At 60.9% G+C, this 27,539-nt stretch overlaps 2 protein-coding genes across 14 annotated transcripts; one reads left to right on the top strand and one right to left on the bottom strand.

The window, feature by feature from the left end:
* Nucleotides 1-76: 76 nt before the first annotated feature.
* DGKK (diacylglycerol kinase kappa) lies at nucleotides 77-22,610 on the top strand. 11 transcript variants are annotated; one of them, XM_080365591.1, is made up of 31 exons: nucleotides 77-175; nucleotides 1,210-1,454; nucleotides 10,852-10,962; nucleotides 11,081-11,161; nucleotides 11,389-11,493; nucleotides 11,710-11,845; nucleotides 12,038-12,144; nucleotides 12,289-12,426; nucleotides 12,588-12,713; nucleotides 12,858-12,960; nucleotides 14,945-15,107; nucleotides 15,191-15,299; nucleotides 15,486-15,625; nucleotides 15,766-15,847; nucleotides 16,343-16,434; nucleotides 16,681-16,780; nucleotides 17,076-17,316; nucleotides 17,621-17,719; nucleotides 17,821-17,920; nucleotides 18,343-18,516; nucleotides 19,082-19,178; nucleotides 19,255-19,362; nucleotides 19,540-19,653; nucleotides 19,853-19,987; nucleotides 20,080-20,246; nucleotides 20,356-20,473; nucleotides 20,562-20,648; nucleotides 20,760-20,876; nucleotides 20,967-21,072; nucleotides 21,599-21,729; nucleotides 22,163-22,610. In XM_080365591.1, the coding sequence occupies exons 2-31, from the start codon at nucleotides 1,257-1,259 to the stop codon at nucleotides 22,235-22,237; spliced, it is 3,660 nt and encodes a 1,219-aa protein (XP_080221717.1). In that variant the 5' UTR covers nucleotides 77-175; nucleotides 1,210-1,256; the 3' UTR covers nucleotides 22,238-22,610. The 11 variants fall into 11 exon arrangements, with proteins under 11 accessions (XP_080221717.1, XP_080221720.1, XP_080221721.1 ...); XM_080365594.1 differs by lacking the exon at nucleotides 77-175 and having other exon boundaries at nucleotides 1,122-1,454; nucleotides 11,713-11,845; XM_080365595.1 differs by lacking the exon at nucleotides 77-175 and having other exon boundaries at nucleotides 1,122-1,454; nucleotides 18,409-18,516.
* A 273-nt stretch (nucleotides 22,611-22,883) lies between these two features.
* Nucleotides 22,884-27,537, bottom strand: CCNB3 (cyclin B3). 3 transcript variants are annotated; one of them, XM_080365627.1, is made up of 12 exons: nucleotides 27,439-27,537; nucleotides 26,777-26,892; nucleotides 26,610-26,693; nucleotides 26,297-26,415; nucleotides 25,724-25,805; nucleotides 25,282-25,380; nucleotides 25,032-25,124; nucleotides 24,613-24,750; nucleotides 24,006-24,161; nucleotides 23,542-23,691; nucleotides 23,219-23,349; nucleotides 22,884-23,059 (listed from the first exon to the last, which is right to left on the bottom strand). In XM_080365627.1, the coding sequence occupies exons 2-12, from the start codon at nucleotides 26,864-26,866 to the stop codon at nucleotides 22,987-22,989; spliced, it is 1,215 nt and encodes a 404-aa protein (XP_080221753.1). In that variant the 5' UTR covers nucleotides 26,867-26,892; nucleotides 27,439-27,537; the 3' UTR covers nucleotides 22,884-22,986. The 3 variants fall into 3 exon arrangements, with proteins under 3 accessions (XP_080221753.1, XP_080221752.1, XP_080221751.1); XM_080365626.1 differs by lacking the exon at nucleotides 27,439-27,537 and adding an exon at nucleotides 27,363-27,426; XM_080365625.1 differs by lacking the exon at nucleotides 27,439-27,537 and having other exon boundaries at nucleotides 26,777-27,324.
* Between the last annotated feature and the right edge of the window lie 2 nt (nucleotides 27,538-27,539).

Below are 27,539 nucleotides of genomic sequence, written 5' to 3'. Positions count from 1 at the left end.
CCGCCGCGCCGGAGCAGGCCGGGGCTTGCGGCGGAGGGGCAGGGCCGGGGCTGCCTGCAGAGGCACATCCCGGCGGGGACGCGCTGCGGGGCCGGGGAGCGCTGCGGGGCGGCGGGCGGGGGCCGGAGAAAGAACGACCTTGCACAAGCAGCAGCGGCGGCTCGGGGTGTGCAAGGTGTGTGCGCGGGGGGTGGGGGCAGCCGCTCCGCCTCCCCCTCCCGGGCGTGCTGCGGGATGCTCGGCGGAGACCCGGCAGCCCCGAGCTTGGTGGGGTGTGTGTATGCGAGGCCCGCAGCGAGGGGGGGCTGCGCCCAGGAAGGGGGGGGGGGGGGGGGGGCGGCAGCGCTGCGGTGCCCTCGCTTCCCCCCCCCCTCCGAAACGCTTGTTGCTGCGCGGGGATACGGCACCACGTTTGCCGGCAGCCGCGGCGGGGGGCGGCGGAGCTGGCCCGCGGGAGCTGCGTGGGGCCGGGCACGGCGCCGCGGCCACCCCGGGCCCGGGCCCGGCAGCCCTGCAGCCGGCCAGGTTCGTTCGCCCAGGTAGGTGCCCTCCAAGCCCGCCTGCAGCCCCCGGGCGGGCGGGGATGCCGTGGGGAGATAGCTTCCCCCGCATGCGGGGACTTCCGCACCGCACCGCCCCCCCCTCCCACCCCAGCCCCTTACCCAGCCCAGCCCACCCGCAGCCACCTGCTTCGGACTGGCGACCCTCGCGCGGGGCCGGGAGATGCTCCCAACCCTTTCCGGCTGCCGGAGCAAGGCGGGCGGCGGGAGGCAACTGCTGCTTTTCATGGAGACCCCCCTTCTCCCCTTCTCCCCTTCTCCACCCCCCCCACCCCCGCCGCCCCCGCCGGCCACGAAGGGCAGCCCACCGCCCTGGGGACGGGCACCAGAGGAGGAGCTGGCGCAGGCTGGAGCAAGGGAGGTGTACTCCAACGTCGGGCACAGGGTGGCTGCAGTCTCCCACGGCGGAGCAAGGGACGGTGTTGGGATGCCAGGCAGGGTGAGGAAGAGTTGGAACACCGAAAAAAGGCGAGGAAGGAAAACTTTGCCTGCAAGCAAGCCACCCTGGGAGGCATTCCTGGACGAGGAAGCGCCATCTCCCCTGATTTCCAGGATTGCACGTCCCAGCTGGCTGAGCCGTAGAGTGTGAGGGGCTGTGCAGCCCCTTTCAGGGATCTTCCTCCACTCCTGTGTGTCCTTGTCCTCCCAGGGCTCTCACAGGAGGTGGCAGAGACCTGAGCCAAGCCAGGTGGGAAGATGGCCGAGAAGCTGGTGCCTGGGGACCTGTTCCTGAGGAAGATCCGGGAATCAGTGTCATCCTTGGACTCGGACAAGCTGGCACCCATCTCACCTGAGGCGGGTGGTGAGGAGTCGTCTGACAGTGAGGGCGAGCAGGAGGACAGTTCCCACAAGCTCATCCGGAAGGTGTCCACCTCAGGGCAGATGAGGAGCAAGGTCAGGGGTGCGGGGGGCTGGGGCGAGGGGCTGGCTGGCATGCAGGGTCCCTGCTGACAATGGGGGTGCGGGGATGGGGGTTGCCCACTCTGGGGTGTACATCAGTGCCAGGCACTTGATGTTTGCAGATCCAACCTAGCCAGGCCTGGGGCAGTGTCAGGAGGGATCTGGCCCCCTGTGGAAGGACACATGGAAAAGGTGCAGACCCCATGGTGGCAGGGTTAACATTGGTCCCATGGGGCAGTGGAGCATGGATTTTACCCCACTGTTTTGAGTACAGTTTCTCTCATGGGTACCATGACCATGGACACACACACACACCCCCTAGCCTTCATCCCATGTTGGTATCCCCTGGGTTCCCCCCACCTGCCCCTGGAGAAAGGGGGCTCTTTCGGGAAGGCTCTGCCTCATGGATGCTCTGGGGGTGAGATTTAGAGTTATTGTGGGGCCATGGGCTCCTGGAATCCCACACCCTCCTGCAGGCATTGTGCATGTCAGGCCTTGTGGGTGGTAAAATGGAGCCAGCAGCTCTCCTGGTGCCCCAGATTAATTCAGCAGTGCCAGCTCCCCTGTGATCCCCATTCCTGCAGCCTTATCTAGATCCAGTCACCTGTAGTGGTTTGCTGGGTAGATGGGGACACCTCTGAAGTCAGATGTGACACTCTTTTGCCTCCCAGCTGTTGGCATGAGGGCAGCTTGTGTGTGCGTGTGCAGCTTGCTCAGGGGAAGCTATTTTGGTAGGACCTACAAAAATACGGTGTGTGGGGTGCCTTCTGACCAAACAGAGTGGGTGGCCATAGGTGTCCTAGGTGGGGATGGTGAAATGGCCAGGCACCTCCTACCTAAAAGTGCAGGGGAGAAGTAGCCTGGGCTGAATGGCCAGGTGGGAAGGGTTTGTTCGAGGGGAGGAGGTTTGGGGATGGCGTTCTGGGGAGAGGGGATGTGGGCACGACTCATGGAGGGAGCAGAGGTGGATGCTGTGGGTGACATGCTAGGTGAGTGGTCCCCTTGCATCCACCTCTTGGCTCCAGGAAGGAGGCAGTGGTGTGAGTCAAGGCAGTGCCTGCAGTGCCAGCAGGCACACGAGGGCTGCCGTGCTGGTGCTGCCATGCTGAGAGGGGTACCCTTGCCCTGGGCTGTGCCAGAAATCCAGCTCCCATCCCCGCTTCGTTGTGCCAAGCTTGGCACACTGGCATCAGAGGGGCAAAGGGCATTTGCCCCCAGGGTGCGGAAGTTGCACGCTCCCAGCCCAGCACCATGGGGTTGTCCGGCTTGGTAGGAGACATTTCCAGGGCGGGCGGTGCTGAAGGAGGCTTTTGGCGAGTCCCTCTTACTGCTCAAGGAATGTGCCTCAGTTTCCCCTTCTTTGGAGCAGAGTATCTCCTCTGCCTGCTCTGACCTGGCTGCCAGGTAGGTGCCATGGGCTGTGCCAGAGTGCAGGGTGCTGTGCGGTGTACATGGTGGGAAGCCCCACTGGTGGGCAGGGTCCTGGGGATGCTGGGTGTTGTGTGCGAGCCCTTAGGACCCTCCTGGAGGGGCGGCAGCTGCCACTGGGGTTTACCAAGTGGCGTTTGCTGTGCCATAGGGTTTTGCCATTCTGTGGAGCACGGGGAATGTCACAGGGAGTCATCAATGCCAGGAAGCTCAAGAGAAAAGGGCAGATGGCCAGGCCTGTGCCGGTGTCCTGCAGCAGCAGCACGGGGACATGAGTGCGCTGTGAGCCCCCAGCCCAGGCATCAAAGCGCCTCTGTTGCCATCAGCAGGTCTGGCCTCGCCAGCTGACAGGCTGCGCATGAGGAAAGGCTGAGCTGCCAGCTCCCTGCCTGCCACGTCCGTTGCCTGCATCCTGCCTGGAGTTGGCAATTAGCCATGCAGGAGGTGATGCCATGCAGTGTGCCGGGGGAGGCAGGCATTGTGATGGATGGGCAGGCAGAAAGGACGCAGTTGGGTTAATGGTCCGTGGAGCTGGGAGAGAGGAGGAGAGAGGGGTGAGAGCTGGGCAGGGCTGGAGCTGGAGGGGGCTGAGTGCAAGCTGTGTGTGCACCCCCCCCCTCCCCAATTTAGGTGTTTTCAGTGTTGGGGTTCAGGGGTTTCCCTGAGGATCCCTTTGCCTTGGTCTGGATGGACAGGACCATGCTTACTAGCCTGGCTCCTCACCGAATGGGCTCCTTCCTTCCCTATGGAGATGAGGATTTTGGGAAGCAATTGCTACTGCCACCCAGGTCAGTCTGTCCCTGTCTCATAGTTGTGCCATGGCACACACGCTGCCCATCTCTCCGGCCATGGCCATGCTGCAGCCAGAGGGGTAGGCAGCACATGTGTTGCAGCAGGCAAATTTCCAAGCTTCTTCAACATCCCTGTGCACCTGTGTGGGGTTGGGATGGTGGGGGAGGCATTGTCAGCACCCCAGAGACTGGAGCAGGTACCTAATTAGTACACAATTAATGAGGGAGGGAGAGTTTAGTACCAGGGCTGCAGTTCCTAAGAGATAACTGGATTAGCAGTGGGGGGTGGGAGGGGCAGGCTGGCCTATTTTTTGGCCATCGGTGGTGGCTGGGGTGCTGGATGGGATCTATAGGAGCCTGCCATGTTGCAGGGCTGGGAAGAGTCGGGACTCCCACTCCACTGCCCACCCACACTGACCAGGGGGACCCTGGTCCCTGGTGATGCGAGCAAGCAGCTTCCCCCACTCCTGTGTGTTGTCCAGCCCCATGGGGACAGGAACAGGTGAGGATCATTTTGGGATCTGCTGAATCCATCCTGACTGCTGGTCCCTATTCCCAGCACCAACCTCCTCCCAAAATGCCTGTTCCCCCATCCCTCCTCAGACGTCCCCATCAATCATGCCTCCCCACTCCACACCCCCAGCCTGGCTTTCTCCAGACTGTAATTGCCGGGGTGCCCCATGGGGTGCTTTGTGCCAACCCCATGGGGTGCTTTGTGCCAGCTTCGGTGTGGAGGCGGTGAGGCCATTGTGCTCAGTGACAATGACAGCAGCCAGGCACAGGTGACCCTGCTGGGCTGAATGGCCCCAGGATGGATGGGGTCTTGCTGCCACCCCCTCCTCCTCCTCCTCACTGCGGCTGGGAGCTGCTGGTTGCCTGTGCCAGGTTTTGGGAGTACAAGGGCAGAGCGGGAGGGGGATGCTGAGCTGCACCCCGGCACTGTTCCCGTTAGGGCTGAGCATGGAGGGAAGGGGTGATGGGGAAGGAGGTGGGCACTGGCGCTGAGGTACACCAAGACATTTCAGGTGCTGGCAAGTGTGGGGGTGGGGGACACATCCTGCCCATGTGGGCTCAGCTCCCGGGGGCGCTGCCCCGGGACGGGCTCTCCTGGCAGCTGAGTGGAGGCAGGGAGTGATCCGCCAGCCCTGCTTAGTTTGGCTCTGGCTGCAAAGACCTGCAGTGAGCAACTGGTCCTGGGGTGCTTGTAACAGAGCTGGGGGGCTGCAGGCCCCAAGGTGGGGTGCATGCCAGGTATAGGAGCATTGCCTACAGGTTGAGCACAGCGTGCATGGCTGTGATGGGCAGGGGCATGGCTTGTCTGCCATTTAGAAAGGGGCATTGTGTACCCGAATTCCTGATGCTGGGGGACCCAACAAGCATCTTCCTGGGGGCTGGGGGAGGTCGGTGGGATTATTGCTACCCTGAGGAACAAGTGCTTCTGGTCCTTGCTGGAGGCACTGGGCACCCTGCAGGCTCTGGGTGCCCTGGGGGTGGGGTGAGCAGTGTCTGTGGATATAGGTGTGCTGGCACAGCCGCAGGGGCCCTGGTGGAGTGGTGCTGCAGAGCCAGGCTGTGGGGGGTGCTGCCTGCCGAGGGCTGGATCCGGGCTAAAAGACAAGGAAAGCAAGGTAGGGCTCCTGGGGCCAGGCCTGGAAACCTCCATCCTGCAGTGGAGGGGTGGGGGGTGTCATGCGGCTCCCAAACAGTGCACCCTCCTGGCTTGACACTGGTGAGGGGCTGGAGCGTCTCAGATGGGGAGGGGCTGGGAGAACTGGGACTCTTCAGCCTGGAGCAGAGGCTAGAGCCAGAGGGGCCTCAGCAATGTGGATAAATATTTGAATGGGAGGGTGCAGCAAAGAGGGAACGGGGCTCTTTTCAGTGGTGTCCACCCATGGGACAGCAGGCACAGATGAAAAAATTGGAAATTGCAACTGAACACAGGAAAGCACTTCTGCTGTGAGATTGGGCTGATGCTGGCACGGGCTGCCCAGAGCAGCTGTGTGGTCTCCGTCCATGGAGATATTCAGAACCCACAGGCTGAGTATCTCCATGATCCTGGGCAGCTCCAGCTGACCCCTCGCCAAGCTCCATCCCCAGAGCTCCCTGCCAGCTGGCACCCCAGCTGTGCCCCACATTGCTCCCAGCCTGGTGGCGCATGGCCTGCCAGGGGCTAGCAAGGGGGCTAGCTGGTCACTGGGTCACCCCTGGCAGTGGAATCGTACCGCAGGGCACAGTCATGCTGCCTGGTACCTTCCCTGCTGAGGAGGCTGCAGCAGGGCAGGGGAGGTTGGGCTTGCTTTCGTTAATCAGGGCTTGCTGAGCTGGTGCCTGGGGTGTAAAGATAACCCCAGTGTTGTCAGCCGGATGTTTGTGAGGTTTCTCAGATGCACTGCCCTCTCCCTGCTTGCCTTTTCCATTATGCAAGCACTACTCTCACCGTCAGTGGCTGGGCAGGGTGGGAGAGCTGTGTCAGTGCCCACCGCTAGCTGGGCATGAGGGGCAGGCGGGACTGGCACGGGGCGGGTTGGTGTGGGATGCCTGTTGGCAGGATGTTTGGGGATTGATGTGGTTGTAGCTAGGGAAGCACGAGCTCATTTCTAAAAAACAGCTGAAGGTCATGACTGCTAAAGAATGAGGTATAGAGGGGATCGCCCTTCTGGGGGTTCCTTCCCTCATTCGTTCCTCTCCTCCCTGTTAATCTTCTGATCCCTTTTGATGGCTTGAGCAGCACATCGTGGCACCATTGTAATGGCATGTCAGGATCAGTGCTGGAATCTCCTTTCAAGGATCCCCCCAGCACTGGGAAGGGAGATTTGGGGTCCTGCAGTAGCAGAAGGCTACATTCTCAGGGAGCACAGTTGCAGTTGAGCCTGTGGGGCTGTGATACCCTGCAGGCACTGAGTCCCCCAGCTACCCAGTTCCGGAAGAGCTCTGCTGTGTCGCAAAGCCTGATAACGTTTCCAACCGACTCCAGCCCACAGGGTGCCCAGCAGATGCTGGCGGCCCTGCAGCTGGGCTCTTTCACGCTGCCGGCTCTCCCCTGCTGTCCTGGCACCCACCAGCTCGGGGTGGGGGATGAGCTCTGACCTGACTGGACCATGGCACATGCCCAGTGGGCTGCTGCGTTCGGAGGAGGGCAGCTGCACAAGATGATGCTGGTGCAATGCAGGTCAGTGTACTGGTGGGTGTTTGGTCCCCTCTCTTCCTCCCCTGATGAGACATTGTGTTGCCATGGGGCCAAGCAGATCCCATGGCTGCCACCCACCCAAGCTGGGTGGCAGCTAGTGCGGTGCTCACCAGCCTATGTGCCAGCATTCCTGAGTAACAGCCTTCCTGGCTCTTCTCTGGCAGCTCCTTCGCTGTCCCAGCTGATTCCAGCAGGAAGGCTCTTCCGCTTCAGCTGTGGTCAAACCTGGCTGTGCTACGGGTTCTTCCTGGGGATGGTGGTGGCAGAGCTGGGAGAGCAGGGTGGGGGTTCAAAGCAGCATCCTGGGGTTCTGCCTTAGGGCTGAGGGAAGAGCTGGCCTTTTGGGGTGCACCCTGGCCTGGAAGAAGGCCTGCTGGGGTGTGGTACCGGAGGGAGGCGAGCTGCCCTGGGCTGCACTTTAAGCCCCCTTGCTTGTGTCAAGCAATCAAGGCATGATGGCGCCTGGGGACCAGCCCAGTCCTGATGGGGCACATGGCCAGTGGCCAGCCATCCTCCCAGGGCTGTTTTGAGCTGTGTCCCCTCCAAGGCCCTGGCGCTGGCTTGCATTCCACCAGCTGTGGCTGAGCCGGAGGTGGCAGCTTCTCCACAGACCCTGGGTGGTTTTGTTCTTGGCTTCACCTCCCCACCCTACGTCTCTGGGACCCTGCCAGTGCTGGGCACATCCCAGGTGGTGCTGAGCTCCCTGGGTTGGAGAGAGCACGGGGGGTCCCTGAGATGGGGCCAGGGAGGGCTGAGGAAGAGCCCTTGCAGAGGGGAGCTGGCCTCAGACTGTGGCCAGGCAGGTGGCGCATCGCTCTGGGCATCAGCATTCCACGTTGCCATCTCTGTTGCTGGGATGGAGTCAGTGCTGGCTTGGCTCCCTGCAATGCTGGATGGGGCTCACCAGCCAGAAGAGCTGTGGATGGGGTGAGTGGATGGGCCAGGGCTCAGTTCGGGGTGCAGGTGGCGCGCTGCCCATGGGACTGTGCAGTGGCCAGCACAGAGTTCCCACTCTAGTGGCTGGGGGCTATCAGTGTCCCCAGAAGTTTTCCGGGAGGAAGGGGCAGCACCTACTTTTTGCTGTGGGTGCATGGCTCCTGCTCCTGGGGGCTATAGGGTACCTAACCCACTGCTGGCTCCTCTGCAGACCAAACCAGAGCTCCAGGGTCACCACAGCAGGGGCGATGCCACCCTGGCACATTCCACTTGCTGCTCACCCTGGGTGCTGGCCTTTGCCTTCCCCACCCCTTTCCTGATTGTGAAGGGGAAACAGCAGGCTCACTCAGTGCTGCAGTGTGGCTTCCCACCATATGGCTGGGTCTGCTGGTGGCCTCAGCTGCTGGTGACCCCAGCTGCCAGTTGCCTCCCAGGTCTCCTCTTGTCCCTAGTGCCAAAAGCAGGGGTCCAAAACTGCTGAGCCACTTGGGGAGATGCTCCCAGCACATGACAGCACTGGGTGCTCCTGGCAGAGACCCATGAGCAAAAGATCAGGTTTGTGGGGGTGGCTCACCCCAGCAAGACACTGAAACAACACTGTGTCACCCCAGGTAGGGTGACTCGTGCCTGCCCAGGCAGCGTGGCATGGCCAGGCTCCATGGCGTGTTTTGGAGAGGAGACATGCCTCAGTTTCGCCAGGGAGGGAGCTGGCTGGCTGGCCCCATGCTGGCAACACTGGTACTGTGCCCCGTCATGTCAGCGCTGGGGGTGATGGAGCCTGGACAGGCAGCTGCAAACGTAAGGGGTTGTGTGGCAAGATGCTGTGCATGGCAGGGCAGAGGTCTTGGGCTTTGCTGCCATGCCCGGGGTGCGCCAGACATGTTTTGGGAAACACCCAAGGGCAGGCATAGGGAGAGGTGCCCACCAAGCTTCTCTGCACTAGCTTTGCCACCCCATGCTGGGATGCTGGTGATTAGTTAGTCTGCACTAGGGGGAAACTGAGGCATGCCCCCCCCCCCCCCCCCCCCAGCCCCAGCAATATCCACAGCACTGCAGGTGTTGTAAAACTCTAATGGGTGTTGTGGTGGAGGTGGTGGAGGCTCTGCCTTAACCTGGGGCTGGGGCAGTGGTGGCAGCTGTGTCGCTTTCCCTGGAACAGCTGGACTGACATCCTGGGGCTGGGCAATGCCTTGTTGCCTGTGGCTGCCAGAAGAAATTGCTGCAGTGGTGCAGCTGGGGGCATTTCAGTTCTGGTCCCCTTGCAGGAGGGGATGCTGTTCCCCTGGGCAGCCTTCCTGTCTGCATCCTGCCACCTGCATGGCCCTGGAACCGGGTAGAACTGAGTGCCCATGCCTTGCTGCAGCCACCTGCTGTGACAGCACCAAGCCACTGTCACAGACCTGTCTCTTCTTCCTTCTTCTTGTGATGTTCTCCTGCTCCTCACCACCATGGGCTCCCCTACAGCACTCCTTGCCATTACATGCTGCCTGTCCTTTGCAGCAAAAGCAATGATTGCAGCAAACCCAGAGCCTGTGGCTGCATCTGCTGCATGCAAACATGTACGGTGGAATTGGCACTTGTGGCTGGATCCCACCTGGCCATGGCAGGACCCTGCCCTGTCTCCTCCTCATGTTGGGCAGGGACTGGCTAGGGTGCATGGCTTGTATGTGCATTTGTGGGTGGCAGCTGGACCCCCCCTGACAGGCCTAGCTTCCCTTGCTGGCTGTGTTGCAGCCTGGGCTCAGGGCACCTCTGGATTCACCATCTCCTCTGTGTACTCTCACAGCCAAGAGGCTGAGGAGGGGACGCAGTGGGTCCTTGGGTGCTGGCACTGGGGACACCAGAGATGTTTGAACCTGCACCGACACTCACAGTCAGTATGGGGACCATCCATCCACAGTCAAACCCTGCAAGTCCCAGGGGGCCAAAGCGTTGACAGGGAGTGATAAAGGGGTAAAACATCCCTTTCTGAACTTGGGGCTGCAAGCTGAAAGACAGCTGGGGACATCCCAGTGTGTGCCCGCGGTGGGCTCGGGGAGGGGTCAGGTATATGGGGGAATTGAGGCTTGGGGAGCATCCCAGTTGGTGTTTTGGCTGCTTTGTAATCTTGGGGGCTCCTGCTACTCCTGGTGCTCTGACCATTTTGTTTGGAGTGGTGGGGCAGTGGGTTAATGCCGAGGCCAGGGGCTGGTGTGTTTGCAGGCTGGTGGGTGCCTAGGTGCCCTCTTGCAGCACGTGCGCTGGGCATGGGAGCACGGACCCCGGGGCTGCAGTTGTCTCGCGATGCCCTCAGTGCCCAGTGCTAATTTGCTATTAAATGTGCCTTGTTGTCATGTGCTGGGATCTGATACAACCTCTGTTGCAGCTAATTGCAGAGGAGCAGCTGAATGGGGCTGCCGGCAGTGTTTAAAGAAGATACAATCAAAGATTAGGCAGTGCCAGAGCATCTCTGCCACCCCACTTGGCACAGGCTCATAGCCACATTGCAAACACTAATTAATTGAGCCTTGTAAACACCGCTGTGAGGAGGGTAAATATTGGCAGGTGCTGAGGATCAGGGAGAGCAGAGGACTGGCAGCCAGGCTGCAGGGATGTGCTGCGCTGCAAGGGGATGCTCTGCCTGTCATGGGCTGTCCTCAGACCCAGATCGTGCCCTCTGCATCCCGGCCAACTGCTCCCCAGACCAGAAAAGCAGCTGGGGCCACAGTGCCTGGGTAATGGCACCTCCAGGACACAGTCCTGGTGGCTCTGGAGCATTGGTGTCCTCTCCAAGGGAGCTCTCTTAGCCTCAGCTCGGCCCTTGGCTTCCAGGGAGCTGCAGCACTTCAAGCAGCTGCACCCAGCAGCGTCCTCCTGAATCACATAAAGTGCCAGTGCCCAGGGTGTGGTGGATGATGGACATCATCTACTCTGCTACATCCAGCACAGTGTGAACCCCAGAATGTCCCATCTGTGCTCTGGGCACTGCTTAGCTCCTGGGGACCTAGGGGCTGGCATCACGGGGGGGTCCTGGGGGCTGCGGGAGCTCACAACCCTGTGGTCTCTGCAGAAGAGCGTGAAGGAGGGGCTGTTGCTGAAGCAGACGAGCTCCTTCCAAAGGTGGAAGAGGCGATACTTCAAGCTGCGGGGCAGAACGCTCTATTATGCCAAGGATGCCAAGGTGGGCTGGGGTGGGGAGGCTTCTAGCATGCTCAGCCAGGGGGGCTCGAGCCTGCAAGCCCGGGGAGGAGCCTGAAATCCCTGTGTGGTGACTTGGGGCTCTGGTTTCTTCCCCGCAGTCCCTGATCTTTGATGAGGTGGACCTGTCTGATGCCAGCGTGGCTGAGACCAGCACCAAGAACATCAACAACAGTTTCACGGTGAGGGAGATGCAGGGCTTACTGCTGTGCCCCCAACCTTGGCACCTTGTGTGGAGGCACTGCAGACCCCCCCCCCTCCCCACGGATCCATGGGACACCTGCAGCCTGGCCTCGTGCTGCTGGGGGTGGCCCTGGTGGCAGTGCACTGGGTTTGCTGGGGACTGCTCTCCCAGGGGCTGGCTGCAGCATGGCCTCGCAAGGGGACACGGGGCTGGTGGCTGTTGCAGGTGATCACACCGTTCCGGAAGCTCATCCTGTGCGCAGAGAACCGGAAGGAGATGGAGGACTGGATTGGTGCCCTGAAATCTGTCCAGAAGTGGGAGATCCACGAGGTGACATGGGCTGGGGGCTGCTTGTCTGCAATTGGGTACTGCTCAGGAGCCGAGGGTGCCTTGGGCTGCTGGACAGGAGCTGCTGCCCTTGGCACAGCCGCGTGGGGAGGGCAGGAGCTGGGAGTGGGGCTGGGTAGACTGAAAGGTCTGGGAGGGAGGGAGAGAGTGCCAGCTGCGGGTCCCAGGGGACTGATGGGGCAGGGCTGTGCCTCCCAGCAGGCCACGCAGTTCAACATGGAGCACTTCTCGGGCATGCACAACTGGTACGCCTGCTCCCATGCCCGCCCCACTTTCTGCAACGTGTGCCGCGAAGCCCTCCCAGGGGTCACCTCTCATGGCCTCTCCTGCGAAGGTCAGCACTGGGGTCCTGCTGGGCAGTGGGCTGGGGCCAGGACCAGGGCAGGGAACTCTCTCCAAGGCTGACCTGGAGTGTGTGGGGTGATGCCCACCGGCTGCTGTCACCAGCTGCGGAGGGGTTGGGGAGTAGGGCTGCACATCCCATGGGGACCATCCCTGCTCTTCACTTGCTCCCTCCCCCATGCAGTCTGCAAGTTCAAGGCACACAAGCGCTGTGCTGTCAGAGCCAACAACAACTGCAAGTGGACAACCCTGGCCTCCATTGGCACTGAAATCATCGAGGATGAGGATGGGGTAAGCGAGGGAGTTCCTGTGGGTGACCCTGGTGGGGCAGAGCCACCAGCAGAGCTGGCCTTGCTGTGCTCACATCGGGAGCAGGGGGGACCCTGGCACCTAGCTGTCCTCTGCACTCTGTGGCTTCTGGGCTTGGCTCCGCAGCGACGTGCCCTGGGGACATCTCCTGCACCACCCAGCATCGGGATCCCTTATTGCTCTCCAAGTCCGGCCACACCCAGACGTTTTCTGGGGACACCCCTGCCCTGCCCCACATGCTGGCAGGCAGGCAGGGACAAGAGGGTATGGGAGGGGTCCCAGGGCTGCCTTGCCCCGATGTGGGGCATCATCCCCTGTCCACCTCTTCCATGGTGCCTGGGGAAGGGGGTGGCCCGCGTCACTGTCTCTCAAGTGTGCAGGGGCAGCAGGGGTGGTGTGCCGTAGGCGACTGCCCCTCTTTGCAGGTGGCCATGCCCCACCAGTGGCTGGAGGGGAACCTACCCGTCAGTGCGCGCTGTGCCGTCTGTGACCGGACCTGCGGAAGTGTCCGGAGGCTGCAGGACTGGCGGTGTCTCTGGTGCAAGGCCATCGTAAGAACGTGTCTGTCCCTGTCATCCCCCCACATGGCACAGACAATGCTGCCCCTCCTGGGTGCATCGCTGGGGAAACTGAGGCTGGGGGCTTGGGTGCTGCATCCCCGAGCTTTGCTTATGCATGTGTCCCTGTGTCCCCAGGTTCACAGTGCCTGCAAGGAGCTCTTTGGCAAGAGGTGCCCCCTGGGCCAGTACAAAGTGTCCATCATCCCGCCAACTGCCTTGAACAGCATCGATTCGGATGGTGAGTCATGGAGAGGACAGGGCTGAACTGCGGGTGGGCGGGACAGGCTGTTTGTGGACAGGGCTCTGAGCTCCTCTGCAGGCTTTGACTTGTGGCACTGTGTGTGCTTTTCTGTGGGGTACCAGAAACACCACCATCAGTAGGCTCCAGAGTCAACACCCCTCCCTGCCACAGGCTTGGCTGAAGGCTGCTTGTTGCCTTGTGCTCTGCCCCAGGGTTGCAGTGGTGCCATGCTTTGGGGTGGCACTTCTTCCCCACATGTGGCTTCAGTTGCTCCTGCCAGGCTGCCCCTTGTGGTGGCCCTGGTCATGGTCCCTCTGTGCTAGGGTCGGCAGTGCCATCCCCAAGCCCCTGACATGGGGTGCCTCCCGTTGCAATGGTTCAGCACCTTGCAGGGAAGGATGAGGCCCTTGTCTGGGTTATTGCTCAGTGTCTGAAACTCAGCTGGTTTTTGGTAGTGCAAAGCACAGCTTCCCCCCTGATGTGGGTGGCTGCAGGATGCTGGGGGGAGAAGCAATGCGTGGCCTGAGGGGACACCACCCCCACCCCCCACCTCCCCTCCTTGCTACCATCTCTCTCGCCCTCTCCGGAGGTGCCCAGATGGCCTGCGCTGAACAAAATATGTTCTTCTCCTCCGGATATTTCTTTCCTCTTTAATGATTTTCACCACTCGGCTCAGTCAGTGGCTCATCTGCTTCATGTTACTCATCAGGATGCTGTCAGGGTAACCATCACGCAGCTTCTCCTCTGGCTTCAGAGCTGTGGCTGCTTGCGGCTGGCTTCCCCCATAGCGGCTCTGCCCTGTCCCTCTTGCGGCAGCCCTGTCAACCGGTGTCAGGACGGCTGTGGGGCTGGTAGCTGTGACTGACGCCAAGCCCGACTGTGCTCTGCTACTGTGGGAAGCAGCCTGGCAAGGCCTCAGCCCTGCTCCTCTTGTGGTGCTGTCCCCTCCCTGGCATATGGGTGCTGTTGGCAGTGGGCTCTTCCGCACACCCACGCTCTGACTCAGTGGCTCCCAGTGTTTTGCTTTGCCGCTCTGCTCAGCCGGGTGGGGAGTGGGGATGGAGTGATGCCTGCGCTGGGTGGCGGCAGGCTGCGGGGATGCTGCTCCTCATGCAGCGGAGGCACTGGGGCTCCTGGTTGCACTCCGCAGGGCTCTGGGCGCAATGGCTGTAGGGCTGATGCTTTCCCTGCCGCAGCGTTGCTGATCTGCCAAGGGAAGGAGCCAGCAGCGGGCACCGGCCTAGGCCCATGGCCCATGATGGCCAAGATGTGCTTGAGGCGGGTGCAGGCTGCGGGCCAGCTATTGATTCTCCTCTGCCTTGGGGACATTTCATTCCTCATCTCATTTCTTTAAAAGCATGGTGCTGCCTGCCAAGCCTCCCAAGGCTTCTTCTTCATTTGCACCCACCCCACCAGAGCTCTGGTATGAGCAGGTGGTGGAGCTGAGGGTGACAGTACAACACCTCAGGGCTGCGGCTGGTCCCTGTGGTCATGCTGGCTGCCAGTGCCACCCCTGGGGAGCACCCCTAGGTGGGAGCTTGCCCTGTTCCAATCTGGTTTTTCTGGGTCAGTCCTGGCTGGGCTATTGGCACAGTGAGGAACTGATCCTCTGTGTGCCCACCACCAGTGTCCCTTTTGGAGTGGGAGGCCAGGGACATGAGTCAGCTCAATGACACACTCTGTGCCTGCACGGACAATGATGGAGCAGGAACCTAGTTTGGATCTGCCCTAGTGCTAGCCTTGCCCACCCCTATCCCACCGCACTATATTCCCATACCCGTTGCCATCTCTTACTCTTCCTCCCACCCCTCACCATCCCTGGGAACCCTGATCGCTGTCCCTCCTGCCTGGCCCCAGCACCCTGTGGGCTGGGCACAGCACAGCGTGTCCGCATGGCCTCTGCTCTCCTAAGATGTCTCTGTCAGTGGCCTTGTGGGGTGGGACCCAGGGCTAGGGGCTCACATGCTTGTGCTCGCTGCAGGTTTCTGGAAGGCCACCTGCCCCTCGACCTGCTCCAGCCCTCTCCTGGCCTTCATCAACTCCAAGAGTGGGGACAACCAGGGCGTCAAGTTTCTGCGCAAGTTCAAGCAGTTCCTCAACCCGGCCCAAGTCTTCGACCTCATGAATGGGGGTCCACACCTGGGGTAAGCACTGGCCTGGGGGCCCTGGGGTGGCCCCAATGGGTGCCCAGCACAGCCCTCAGCCCCTCCCTCCTCTCCCCCCCCAGGCTGCGCCTCTTCCAGAAGTTCTCCACCTTCCGGATCCTGGTGTGTGGGGGAGATGGCAGTGTGGGCTGGGTGCTCTCTGAGATTGACGCCCTTGGCCTCCACAAGCAAGTGAGCAAGAATGCCTGGTGTTGCTGGTGCAGGCTGGCACCATCCCATGCTGGCACCCGCTGTGGCTGGGAGCCCCACATCTGTGTGTCCCTGTGTGCTGCAAGTGATGGGCACAGTGGGGCTGGGGGTATCATGGGTGCCCTTGGGAGCTGCTCTGAGCCCCCCAACCCTGTCCGTATCCTGCAGTGCCAGCTGGGTGTCCTGCCCCTGGGGACTGGCAATGACCTGGCACGGGTGCTGGGCTGGGGCAGCCTGTGTGATGATGAAACTCAGCTGCTGCAGATCCTGGAGAAGCTGGAAAGAGCCACTACCAAAATGCTGGACCGGTGAGCATGGCGTGGGGCATGCCTCTCCGCTTCCCCTCGTCCTCAGCACCTCTCGGGCAGCCTGTCCTTGTCCCTTGCCCATGTGTCCCTGTGCCGGGGTGCCGGGAGGTGGCAGGCAGCCTGTGGGCTCTGCTTGGCAGGTGGAGTGTGCTGACCTATGAGGCCCCCAAGCAGACCCCCCTGGCCCTGAAGGAGGAGGAGAATGGGGACTCCAACATCCAGGTGGGCACCATTGGGTTTCAGGGGCTTAAGATGGGGGAGCACAGGCTAGGGGGCAGGTTCCCGTTCACCCCATCAGCTGGCTGGGAGCACACGGAGTGGGATTGCACAGGGAAAGGACAGGCTGGAGGTCCCTGGGGACTGGGGCTGAGAGGGGGCTGGCAGCCAGCTGCATGTGATGAAATGAGTCTGGCAGGTCTCAGCCTGGCATGTGCACTTGGAACAGGCAGCAGGGTGAGGCAGAGCTGGCCTGCTACAAGCAGGCTATTTTGGACTCTTCTGTGTGCTCCCCCTCAACCTCTTGTCTCAGTTTCCCTCCTGCTGTGGCTGAGCATCCCCTCTGCCTGGCAATGTGGGCATGGCTGCCCTCGGGGCTCAGGGAGTGGGCCAAGGGGGGCTGTTCACCCCTGCTCCAGGGCTGACTGGGCAAGACTCCATCCTGGAGTGGGGCATCTGGCAGGGTGTCATGGCTCCAGATGTCACCCCCTGTGCCCCCAGGCCCAGATCTCCCACTACGCTGACTCTGTTGCATTCCACCTGGCCAAGATCCTGGAGTCGGACAAGCACTCGGTGGTGATCTCCTCTGCAAAGTAAGGGAGGGGGCAGTGATGGGGTCCAGGAGCCCCCCGTGCCAGGCTGGGGGCATGTTCTCAGGGATGCTGAGCCCTGCCCGGGCCAGGCTGTTCCCTGTCTGGCCACCAGTGGCTGCTGTCTGTGCTGGTACACAGTGAATAGTGCTGCCCCTCTGGAGCCGCAGCAGTCCCCTTCCAGCTGGCATCTGTGCCCAGCTCACCATGCTGTGCCCCCCTCCACCCACCTGTTGCTTCCTTCGGCAGGTTCCTCTGTGGCACCGTCAACGACTTCGTGGCCGAAGTTGGCCGGGCTTACAAGAGGGCAACGGAGAACAAGCAGGAGGCAGAACTGATGGCACGGAAGGTGGGTTGTTGGGGAGCTGGAGGTCTGGGGTGTGCTAGATGGCACAGACGCAGCGGAGGGGCTGGCAGGGTCTGCTTCAGTGGCCTGTGCCCTTGCTGTACATGCATCAGGGTGCCCAGGCAAGCATGAGGAGCCAGGCACTCGGGGTCCCCAGCCAAGCACGGAGTGTCCAGGCAAAGATGGGATGCCCTCGTGCTTGGGATGCCCAGGTGCTACGGGTGCCCAGGGAAGCACCCAGCACTGGTGGGGAGCAGTGGTTTGTGCCAGCGTGCTGAGTGTGGTGGGTGTCCTGCAGTGCGCCATGCTGAACGAGAAGCTGGACTCACTGGTGCGGGAACTGAATGAGGAGGCTCAGGCCATTGTGGTCCCAGAGGGAATGGTGCAGACCACCCCTGCCAACACCAAGGACCAGGAGAAAGGTGGCAGCTTCAACCCCAGCCCCATGCCTCGCATCTTCAAATCGAAGGAACAGCTCATGCTGCGGGCAAACAGCCTGAAGAAAGCCCTACGGCAAATCATTGAGCAGGCGGAGAAAGGTGAGGGGGTGGTGGGGGCTGGCAGCTCGCACGGCACTGCAGCAGCCTGGCGCGGGCTGCGCAGCCACCGCAGTTTGGTGCTGGACCCGTGCCTTGGTTTCCCCATCTGGATCCTTGGGGTAGCAGCAGTGCTGTGCAGTCCAAGGGCATCAGCCCTCTCTGATGCTTGGCACAGCTGGGGGAGGCCCCCAGAGTAGGGCAGAGGTGCCGCCCTGGGCCCTGCCTAGCATGAGCCCACCGGGCTGACACAGGGACGGAGCACAGGGCCATGCTCAGACTCTCTTATGCCCCTCTTTGCATCCAGCCGTGGATGAGCAGAACAAGCAGACCCAAGCCTACCGGGGCAGCGTGGGCCCCAGCAAGGACAGCTCGGAGGAGCTCAACAAGGAGGAGGAGAAGCTCAGTAAGATGCCAATGGGGCATGTGGGGTTTTGGGAGGGCATGGGGGTGAGCTACAGCTCAGAGTAAGAGCCAGTTCAGCAGCTGCCTCTCCCCACCGGCCAGGCTCTCAGCAGGAGGTGGTGACCTCCGTGTCTTCCTCCATCATCCTAGACCGGCCGGACACCTTCAGCAGTTTGCAGTTCCCTGAAGACTCCAGCACCCTGTGAGTCTGGGTTCCTGCTCACCCCAGGGACCCTGGCTCACCTTTGCTGCCCATCATGGAGTGGGAGAAGGGCTAGGACCATGCTGCCTCTTGGACACAGCTGCTGGGGCATCCTCTGCTCACCAGTGTGGCAGCCCTGGTGCCCAGGCCTGCCTGGCCTGGCAGTGCCTGTACTGGAGAAGCCAGCATGTGCCCAGTGCAGGATCCCTTGCTGCCACCCCCTTGGCCAGCATGGTGCTCATGGTGGGAGCTTGGGACATCCACCTGCCCAGTGTAGGCAGGTCCTGGGTGCGCCACGGGTGTACCACCACAGGGACTGAGAGGGTCCAGCTGTCCCTGCTGGCTTAGGTCAGGCTTCCCAGTGCCAACCCCTCCAGGAGCTCACACTACAGCTCTAATAGGTTTTATACCCTGTCCCCCAGTGCCAGTCCAGTGATTGCCTGTGGGCAGCAGCCTACCAACCCACCTACCCTGTCTGCTGCTTTCAGCCACTTCTCGGAGAAATGCGTCATGAATAACTACTTTGGCATTGGCCTGGATGCGAAAATCTCTCTGGAGTTCAACAACAAACGGGATGAGCACCCCAAGAAGTGCAGGTTAGCTGAAATCCCCCTGATTCCCCCAAGAAAAACGTGTACATCTCCCTCCACCACAGCGCTCTGGTGCCTGCAATACGAGGGACCATCAGGATGCTGAGAGCCGTGGGTTTGGCTCGGGGCTGCCATGCCTGGCTGGGGATCCCTTCCTGTGGCAGGTTTTCCACCTGCCCCCAGTGCCACGGTGCTGGGGTGAGCATCCCTGGGTGGGCAGCAGACTGCAAACACCCTCTGGAAAGGGGAGGAAGGCTGCTGCAAAGTTGTAGCTGCTGATGCCTCCCGGGTGTGTGAACAGGCACAGGAGGACTTGGTGGGGTTTACCCACTCTGCACCCAGCTAGAGGAGACACTGCCGTGCTGGTGTGGAAGGCTGTGCGTCTGGGTGCCATGTGCTACAGCCTGCATCTCATGGGAGGCAGCAGGCAGCCCCCCTGTTCTGGGAGTGTGGAAACCGAGACAGATGCAGGGCAAGCAGAGCAGGCCCAGTGCCTCGGGGAAGGTGCAGAGCCTGCGGCAGGCAGGGGAGAGCCCACAACCCCTTTCACCTGTCCTGCTTTGCCCTGCAGCAGCCGCACCAAAAACATGATGTGGTATGGGGTGCTGGGTACGAAGGAGCTCCTGCAGCGCACCTATAAGAACCTGGAACAGCGAGTGCAGCTGGAGGTAGGGGGCCAGGGGGAACAGGGAATGGGGGGGGAGCAGCGCAGTGGCGCCCCCCAGGCTCAGTCTTCTCTTGCAGTGTGACGGGGTGCCCATCTCACTGCCCAGCCTGCAAGGCATCGCTGTCCTCAACATCCCCAGCTATGCTGGGGGCATCAACTTCTGGGGAGGCACCAAAGAGGACAATGTAAGCACCAGAGCATTGGGGTGGGGAGGGGGGCACAACGACTTCCCAAAGTCCCAGTGAATCTGGAAGCCCTCAGGCAGGGGTCTGGGGTGTCCCTGCCTTGGGCGCACACAGGGGAAAAGCTGGGTCCCAAAACAAGCCCAGTTTCAGGGTCTCACTTGTACTGGTCCTCTACAGAACTTCGGAGCTCCGTCCTTTGATGACAAGAAGCTGGAGGTGGTGGCTGTCTTTGGCAGCATCCAGATGGCTGTGTCACGGGTCATCAATCTCCAGCACCATCGCATTGCACAGGTAGGGGCAAGGGACTCTGGGACCCCGTGAGGTGCTAGAAATCTTTTGCTGCACTAGCAGAACCTGGAGCGATGCGTCTCAGCTTCACTCCTAGCTGGCACTGACACGGTGCTGGGAGGCTTTTCAGCCCCAGCAGAGTGGCTGAAGCCAGTGGCGCAGTGCCAGCTGTGATGCCAACACTAGGCTGGCTGCCCCACAGTGCCGAGTGGTGAAGATCACCATCCGGGGGGACGAGGGTGTCCCTGTGCAGGTGGATGGAGAAGCCTGGATCCAGCCACCTGGCATCATCAAGATCCAGCACAAGAACCGAGCCCAGATGCTCACAAGGGACCGGGTGAGCTCGGGGTTGCACAGGCTGTGCGGTGGGGCCATGCCAGGGCATGGGGAGGTGTGACAGGCTGAGGGGGCCACCTCTGTCCTTCACAGGCATTTGAAAGCACCCTCAAGTCCTGGGAGGACAAGCAGAAGGGGGAGAGCTACCGAGCAGCTTCCCGGCCGCGGCTCAGCTCCCAGCAGTCCATGGAGTACCTGACCGAGGAGGAGAGCAGCCTCTTGCAGCAGGTCTTGCAGGTTGCCGAGACCCTCATTGCCAGGTCAGGTTGCAGGATGGGGAGGTGGTGGGCATGGTGTGGAGGGAGCTTCACTGTGGCCACCCAGTTACAGGGGTCTCCTAGTCCCAGCTCCAGCTGCTCTCACCGACAGGATCCACGAGGCAGCCAAGGCTCATAAAGCCATGGAGCAGGAGCTAGCGCATGCTGTCAACACCAGCTCCCTAGCGCTAAGTGAAGCCCTCTCCAACAAAGCCACAGGCACCTCAGAGGTGAGCTGGGGCTGGGGGTGCAAGGCAGCCTTCACCCAACTGCCCCAAGGTCCTGCCACTCAAGGCATCACCCCTCCATGCCCCCCAGTTTCTCAGCAGGAATGCAGCTGTGGAGGTGGTGCTGAGCATCAAGGAGCTGTATGCTGAGACCAGGGCGTTCCTGGAAGGGAAGGTGGTGAGTAGGGGGCTCAGGGTGCTCTCCAGCCTCCCAACAGAGGTGTCTGTGCCCTTGGCCAGCTCCTTTTGGGGTGGCAGCAGGGCTGGGGATGGTCCCTGTCCCCCACAGCTGGACTCGCCCCAGGAGGAGGAGGCACTGCACAGCCCCCTGAGCATGCTGGGCCAGGAGCTGCAGAGGCTGCTGGACATCCACTGGCTGGGGCCCATTGCTCACCCTGCTGAGGAGGTGGGTGCACAGGGACTGGGGCGAGGGCCATAGTTTACTGGGTGGACCCCAGTGAGGCTGTAGCACCCTGCTCAGCCTGGCTTCTTGCAGGAAAGCACTGGTAGCACCAACAAGGGAAGCTTCAAGCTTCGCCTCAACATCCCCAAGCCCAGGAAGGACAAGGTGCAAAAGCAGAAGACCAACAGTGCACTCCCAGGTAAAGCAGGTGGCACACTGGGGAGGGGGCAGGCACAGCCCACACTGGAAGGGACCCCCACATGCCGACCTATCCATTGGCCTCATGTACTGGGCATGCTGTGGAGGGACAGGGGAACAGAGTATGTCCTGGCTGCCTGGGGATGTCACTTTTGTCACCAACAGCCCCTTAGAGCTTAATCTTTCTGCTAATGGACATGCAGAGCCCCCTGCCCCTGTAACTCCACCACCACTGCAAGGGGGACAAGGGGGCTATGGTACAGCTCAGCCCTTCAGGTAAGTCCCTGCCCCAGGGCTGGGTGGCTTGTTGGGGGGTAGAAGCTTGGATGCTCCATAAGTACACTAAGGAGAGGAGAAACCTCTCCAGCCTGAGCCTGCGGTGTCCTCTGGCCCTGCCAGAGCTGGGGGTGGGAGCAGGGATGCTGGCCGCAGCCTGCCACCACCACTGCCCTCAGCTGCCTGCTCTGCTGCATCCAGCTGCCTCTATGGGGGCCCAGTCCACCTCTGTGGTTTTTCCTCCCTGCTAGCGGACAAGTGGGGCTCCGAGGAGGTGGCAGCTTGGCTGGAAGCACTTGGTTTAGGGGAGTACAGAGACATTTTTGTCCGGCATGACATCCAGGGCTCTGAGCTGATACTGCTGGAGAGGAGAGACCTGAAGGTACAACTCCCTGCTTGTGCCCACTGAGGGACCCCCAGCCCTGGGGAGGACAGTGTCCTCCATCCCTCACGCAAAGTGGGGAAGGCAGGTGCTGACCCTATCCCCATCCCTGCAGGGATGCCCTGCATCACTTGCTTGGCTTGCACACAGAGGCTGGAAGCAGGGGAGGGGGTTGGTCCTAGCCCTCCAGCTTGCACTATTAACATCTGCCCAAAGTGGCATCAACAACACCATGTCCCCTCCTGCACCCAGGCAGGGGGACATGCTTGCAAGAGGACAGAGGGCTCCTAGCAAGGACCATGTTCTGGCAGGGAGAGTGAGCATGGGGAGCTGGGCTTTGCATCCTCATCCTCCACCCTGTGCCTTTACTGCCAGCGGGAACCAAGGGCTGGCCTCCTACAAGCATGTCAGCTCCCTTCTCTCCTTCCTGCAGGACCTGGGGATCACCAAAGTGGGCCACATGAAGAGAATCCTCCAGGCCATTAAGGAGCTCAGCAACCCACCCTAGGCCAGTGGCAGGGCAGCAGCCTAGCCCAGGTGCTGCCCCCCTAAGGACGGGGGTTGGGCAGGGTGGCTCCAGGTCCCCGCCATGCCCCATGTGTGTGGAGCCCACCTGCTTGCCTCGCTTTGTCTGTTCATCCCCTGGTATCCCTGGAGCCGCTGCTTCTCCCCAAGCCCATGGGGCTGGAAACACTAAAGTGGAGGTCTAGCCCTGCAGGCAATGCGGCGTGACCCCCTAGTCCAGCCCATGGCAGGGTCACTACAGTCACCTGGGCTGCCATATGTGTGCCCAAGCTGGGGCCAAAGCAAAGATCCCCCTTCCCCACGTGGGTATTTAAGCTGTGTAAATATTTGGAGAAAAGATACTCATTGCTGCTGTTTGTGCAGTGTCATTACTTGGGGGAAGGTGAGGGGTGTGGGGAGGGTGATGGGGACATGACCCCTTCTGGCTTTCACCCCTCAGCTTCCAGCTCTCGCCCCTTCCTGCTCCCCACCATGTATCACCCCCTACTTGCTCTCTCCCCCAACACAGCAAGGGGAACCTCGACTCAGGCAGGGGTTCAGCTTAGTCTCCTGTCCTAGCAGCCACCACCAGCACATTAGACAAACAGCATTTTATTGACAGCTCAACATAACTTTTTTCTCCCCCCTCCCTCCCCCCTACTCCTCTTCAGTTAAAACTGCTATCATTTATGTACATAGTGCTCCCCTGCCAGAGAGCACATCGCTATTTACAGGCCATTTACAGAGACAGGGCTAGCAGCTCTTCAGTACCTCCTCCAGCTTGAGCATGTCCATGGGGGTGACTTTGGCAACCTCAAAGAAGACCCTGGAAGGAATTGCATTGGCATGGAGCTCAGCCACAGCCCTCACACCCATGCACCAGGGCCCCCCCTCCCTTGGTTCTCTGCAGCACCCAAGGGTGTGTGCTGGTGGTGTGACCCTCAGCAGAGGGGGCAGGCACAAGGCAGAACCCCATGAAACTCACCTGTGTGAGTACTTTGTGCGCACAGCTTTCAGATTGTCTTGGGGCTGGTACGTGAGCAGGAAATTCAGCCTCTTCACCAGGGGATGCAGATCCTGGGAGCGGTACCCACTGTAGTACTCCAGCGTGGGAGTCTGCAATGGGACAGTGGGGCTGAACTGGGTTGTCTCAGTGGCAGTAGTCATCATCTTTCCTCTCCAGCCCCCCAAATCTGAGCATAGCTCCAAGACCACCATCCCTGCACACCAGCCCCATCCACCCCCACACCCCCGTGGTGCCTCCCAGGGTGCTGCAGCAGGGACACGACAAGTTGGGCAGGTGCTTACCCAGCCACCAAGGTTCTTCATGGTGAGCGCCAGCAGCAGGCAGCTGGCAGCCAGCTTTGAGGGGCTCTCCTGGGCATAGTCATACTCCTGGAGGGTCATCTCGCAGAGGAAGCGGGCCAGCGTCAGAGTCTCCATGGTGGCATGGGCACACTACAGCGGGACAGGCAGGGAAAAGCTCAGCCTTTTGTACAATGCTGCTCCACTCCCACCCCCACAACCTCCTTGGGATCTAGAGTACTGCCCCTGGAGCACAGGATGCAGATCCCACACCCCCAGCCTGCCACAGACCACACAGAGCAGCATCCCCACCCCTCAACTCTGTTGGGGGGGGGGGCTGGCCGAACCCTGCTTGGCTGCCAGCTGGGAGCCCAGGGCCCCAGGGGTGTGCTCCACCAGCCCAGGGAGCCAACGTAAGGGGTGCCTGGAGGCACCTCAACACCAGCCTGCCCTCCTGCTGCACCCACCTTGGCAAAGCGTCGCAGGAACCGGTATGGGATGGGGATGTTTATGTCAAACTTGAGGGTGCTGAGGATGCTCATCTCCATAGCAATGAGCTCTTCCCGATTGTAGGCATCATCGCAGATGTAGAGGAAGTCATCCACACATGGTGGGCACCGCTCCTGCTGGGGCACAACTGCTCAGCACTCTGATGGGGGCTCATCCTGGCAACACTCAGGAAATCCTACCAGTCTGCAGACCCTGTAAGGGCTTGTGCCCTGCCAGATCCTGCAAGGACTGCTAAAACATCTAGCGGAGCTTTGTGTTGTCATGTTGTCTGCCCCAGCCCTGGGCTCTTAACTCTAAGCCTTGCTTGCATGAGGTGAACTCAGGTAGCCTGGTGGTCTCTGCAGAGCAGAGAGGAACCAGGTCTCCTGTGACCACCAGCATCCAGCCTATCAGGACTGCATTCACAGCCTTTGGGATAGGAAGGGTTAACCCGAGGACAGATATGGCACCTCAGCCAGCTCTTGGGGCAGTGGCCAGGCACCTGGCCTTCTCCAGTAACCCACGGGAACAAGATGGCACAGCCCTCTCTGCCCCATCACGCCAAGACAGTGCACAAGGAGTCACCTCAAATTTGGAGGCAATGAGGATGGCGGTGGAGCCAATGAGCTGCAGCTTGTCCCTCATGCTCACCACCTCCACCAGGTAGTGGTCCACCAGCTTCACAGCCAGGTATAGCGTCTCATGGTTCAGCTCAAAGTTCTCCTGCAAGGACATGGGCAGGGGGGGGGACGGACAGAAAGGGGTGTCAGGCAGAAGCTAGGCCCTCCTCCCCCCACCCCAGGTTCTCTCAGAGGGGCCAGAAGTGCCCCCAGGGCCATGCTCAGATGGAAGGGATGTGGGCTTGTCCTCAGCCTGGGAAGGGGAAGGATCAGGTCTACACTGGAGACACTTGCAGGAGCCTCTGCAGTATGCTTACTGAGGTCCCACATGCAGGGTGGGGGCTGCTCTGCAGAAGGCCATGCCCCCTCCCCATGCCCATATACCTGCACCTCCACCATCCAGTCCACCAGGATGGCACGCATGTCCCTGCTGATGTCTGGCTGCTTCTCCATGTAGTCGGGGAGCATGAATTTCTCCTGCCAAGGCACCAGCTGTCAGGGACTTACCAGACATCACTGTCCTCAAATGAGGCCCCTCCCACCACATGCAGGTCCCCACCAGGTGCTCAGAGCCTCTGGGCAGTGGGTAGCCCTGCCTGCACAGTCACACGTTCCCTGGCCAGACATCACCCACCTCTCTTCCCCGCATGTATTCAAAGATATCCTTGGCATACTCTGCATTGGCATAGGGGTCACCCAGCTGCTCCTTGTCTATGTCCTCCACTGCTGGTACCTGGTGGGATGGAGGCAGTGGTAAGGGGGAGGCCCTGAGCTCTGTGAGTGCTGGTCACCCCTTCAGAGCAAGGCTGCTGCACCTCAACTCCCTATCTGCCCCCATCACCCTGTAGCCCCCACCCCACTCTTTCCCACAGGAGATCTTTTGAAGGAAGAAGATAGGGTGGTTTACACCACTCCCCAGCTTCCCATTACACTGGCCCAAGTATCTCCAAGGACCAAAGAACTGCCTGGTGCCCTGGTATGACCAGCAGCAGCCATAGACCAGCATCATCAGGATGAGACAGGGAGGCCAGACTACAGCCCAGGTTCCCCACCCTCTCCTCAGAGGGCTTTGGTACCTGCACAGGTGCTGTCTCTGCTGGCACATGGTCCGTCTTGGGCTCTGTGGGGGCCTCTCTTGGGGGAGTTTTCTTCAGTGACCTGGACAGGACAAGAGCATAAATCATTGCTGGCAGGAAGCCACATCTCCTGGCTGAAAGGGGTTCTTCAGAGCCCTTGCTGCTTCAGAAAGGGACTAAACCACCCCTAAAATATCCCAATAGAGACCCTTAGAATCATTTAGTCCAACCCTTAACCCAGCATTGCCGTGCCCACCATTAAACCATGTCCCTGAGTGTCACATCTATGTCTTTTAAATCCTGCCAGGGATGGTGACTCCACCACTTCCCTGAGCAGCCTGTTCCAGTGCTTGACAACCCTTTTGATGAAGAAGCTTTTCCCAATACCCAATCTAAGCTTCCCTGATGCATCTGGAGGCCATTTTATCTACTGTCTACCCTCCCCACCTGGCTCATGGTCTCCATCACCCAAAGGAAGCCTCTACCACTGCTTGTTCTTCCCCATGGGAGAGGTTTGCAGGTGCTGGCCCTGAAGTATCCTCTCTGCCCCAGTATCTGTCCCCATACACTCACTTTTTCAGGTTGATCTCATTGTTCTTGGCCACCCCCAGGGCAGCATGGGCCCTCTGTGCCTTGTGCGGTGCCACTTTCACAGCCTCCTTCTTCCCTGCCACCCCATGGTTCTTGTGAGCCTGTTGGGGACAGAACAGGGGTACACAAATAGGTACACAGAGGGAAGCGAGGTATACCCCACAGGGAGACCTTTCTTCCAGTGGACAGGGCATGGGACACCCCCTGCTCTGCATGCTGGAGGGGACACCTAGCCCCATTCCCATGGTGGGTTCGCAGGGAGCACCCAAACCCCCACCCCACCAGAAGCACTCACATTGGTGATGTCCCCAAATGCCGACCTCTTCTTGGGCCCGCCCTGGGGTGATGATGGAGACCTCTTGGCTTGACAGTTCTCCTCCTGCAATAAAGGTTGTTAGAAGATGGGGGCACAGCTCCCCCACAGGAACCTCAACCACACCCCTTGCCTGGCTTGGGACTCACCTTCTCAGGGTTGGCATTCTCTGCAGCAGAGCCCACCTTGCCTGTGCAGAGCTGCCTGGCAGTCAGCATCTTGGCATTGCGTGACGACATCCTCTCCCTCGGCCTCTGTCAGCAAACTGGGAGCAGAGCAGGGCTTGATGCAGGCAGCTACCAGCCCCCAGGGACAGCCTCAAGGGCTGGGGGAGGACGGGGCAGCTGTCCCTCCTAGGACGGGGAGTGCAGCAGGGACAGACCCCCAGCCCCTCCCTGAGGCAGCCCCGGGGAGGGTGCAAGGAAGGGCCGCTGCGCTGCTCCTCCGGGAGGGGGGAACACGGAGCCCCACCACCCTCACCAGAAGCACCCTGCTGAGAGGCTGAGGGGGCAGCTCCCTGCCCCCTGGAGAAGGATGTAAGGGCTCCCGCTCCCTTACGCTCCCAACACCGGGGGGAAACTAGGCCGAGGGACACCTCTGCACCCCAGAGGAGCAGGGGCTCCCAGCACAGGGGCCTCCACATCACCCCCCGCCAGGACCCCATGAAACGAGCCGAGGTGGGGGGGAAGGGGTACGCGAACGACAACAAGCCTATAGGGGGCAACGGCACGATACCGAGCTCGGGCAGGTGGTAGAGGGTGATATGATCCCTCCCGGGAGAGACCCCAGCCCCCCACAGCGCTGCACTCACCTGCACTGCCACCCGCAGCCGGCTCCGGCTCTTTTGAAAGTAGCAGGACGGCAGCGGCAGGCCAGCACTGGCCGAGCGTTGCCCAATCAGAGAACGAGGCG

The sequence above is a fragment of the Falco punctatus genome, assembly GCF_963210335.1.
Source record: "Falco punctatus genome assembly, chromosome: 15".
NCBI classification, from domain to species: domain Eukaryota; kingdom Metazoa; phylum Chordata; class Aves; order Falconiformes; family Falconidae; genus Falco; species Falco punctatus.
This window is presented reverse-complemented; position numbering and strand designations above follow the sequence as displayed.

What these genes read in the sequence shown, in the direction of transcription:
- DGKK (XM_080365591.1), top strand. Translation starts at nt 1,257, where the DNA reads ATGGCCGAGAAGCTGGTGCCTGGGGACCTGTTCCTGAGGAAGATCCGG. An exon ending in AATGGGGGTCCACACCTGGG is followed by an intron (nt 15,108 to 15,190) that starts GTAAGCACTGGC and finishes CTCCCCCCCCAG; the next exon opens with GCTGCGCCTCTTCCAGAAGT. An exon ending in AAGCCACAGGCACCTCAGAG is followed by an intron (nt 20,474 to 20,561) that starts GTGAGCTGGGGC and finishes CATGCCCCCCAG; the next exon opens with TTTCTCAGCAGGAATGCAGC.
- CCNB3 (XM_080365627.1), bottom strand. Translation starts at nt 26,866, where the DNA reads ATGTCGTCACGCAATGCCAAGATGCTGACTGCCAGGCAGCTCTGCACA. An exon ending in AATACATGCGGGGAAGAGAG is followed by an intron (nt 25,125 to 25,281) that starts GTGGGTGATGTC and finishes GTGCCTTGGCAG; the next exon opens with GAGAAATTCATGCTCCCCGA. An exon ending in CGCACAAAGTACTCACACAG is followed by an intron (nt 23,060 to 23,218) that starts GTGAGTTTCATG and finishes AATTCCTTCCAG; the next exon opens with GGTCTTCTTTGAGGTTGCCA.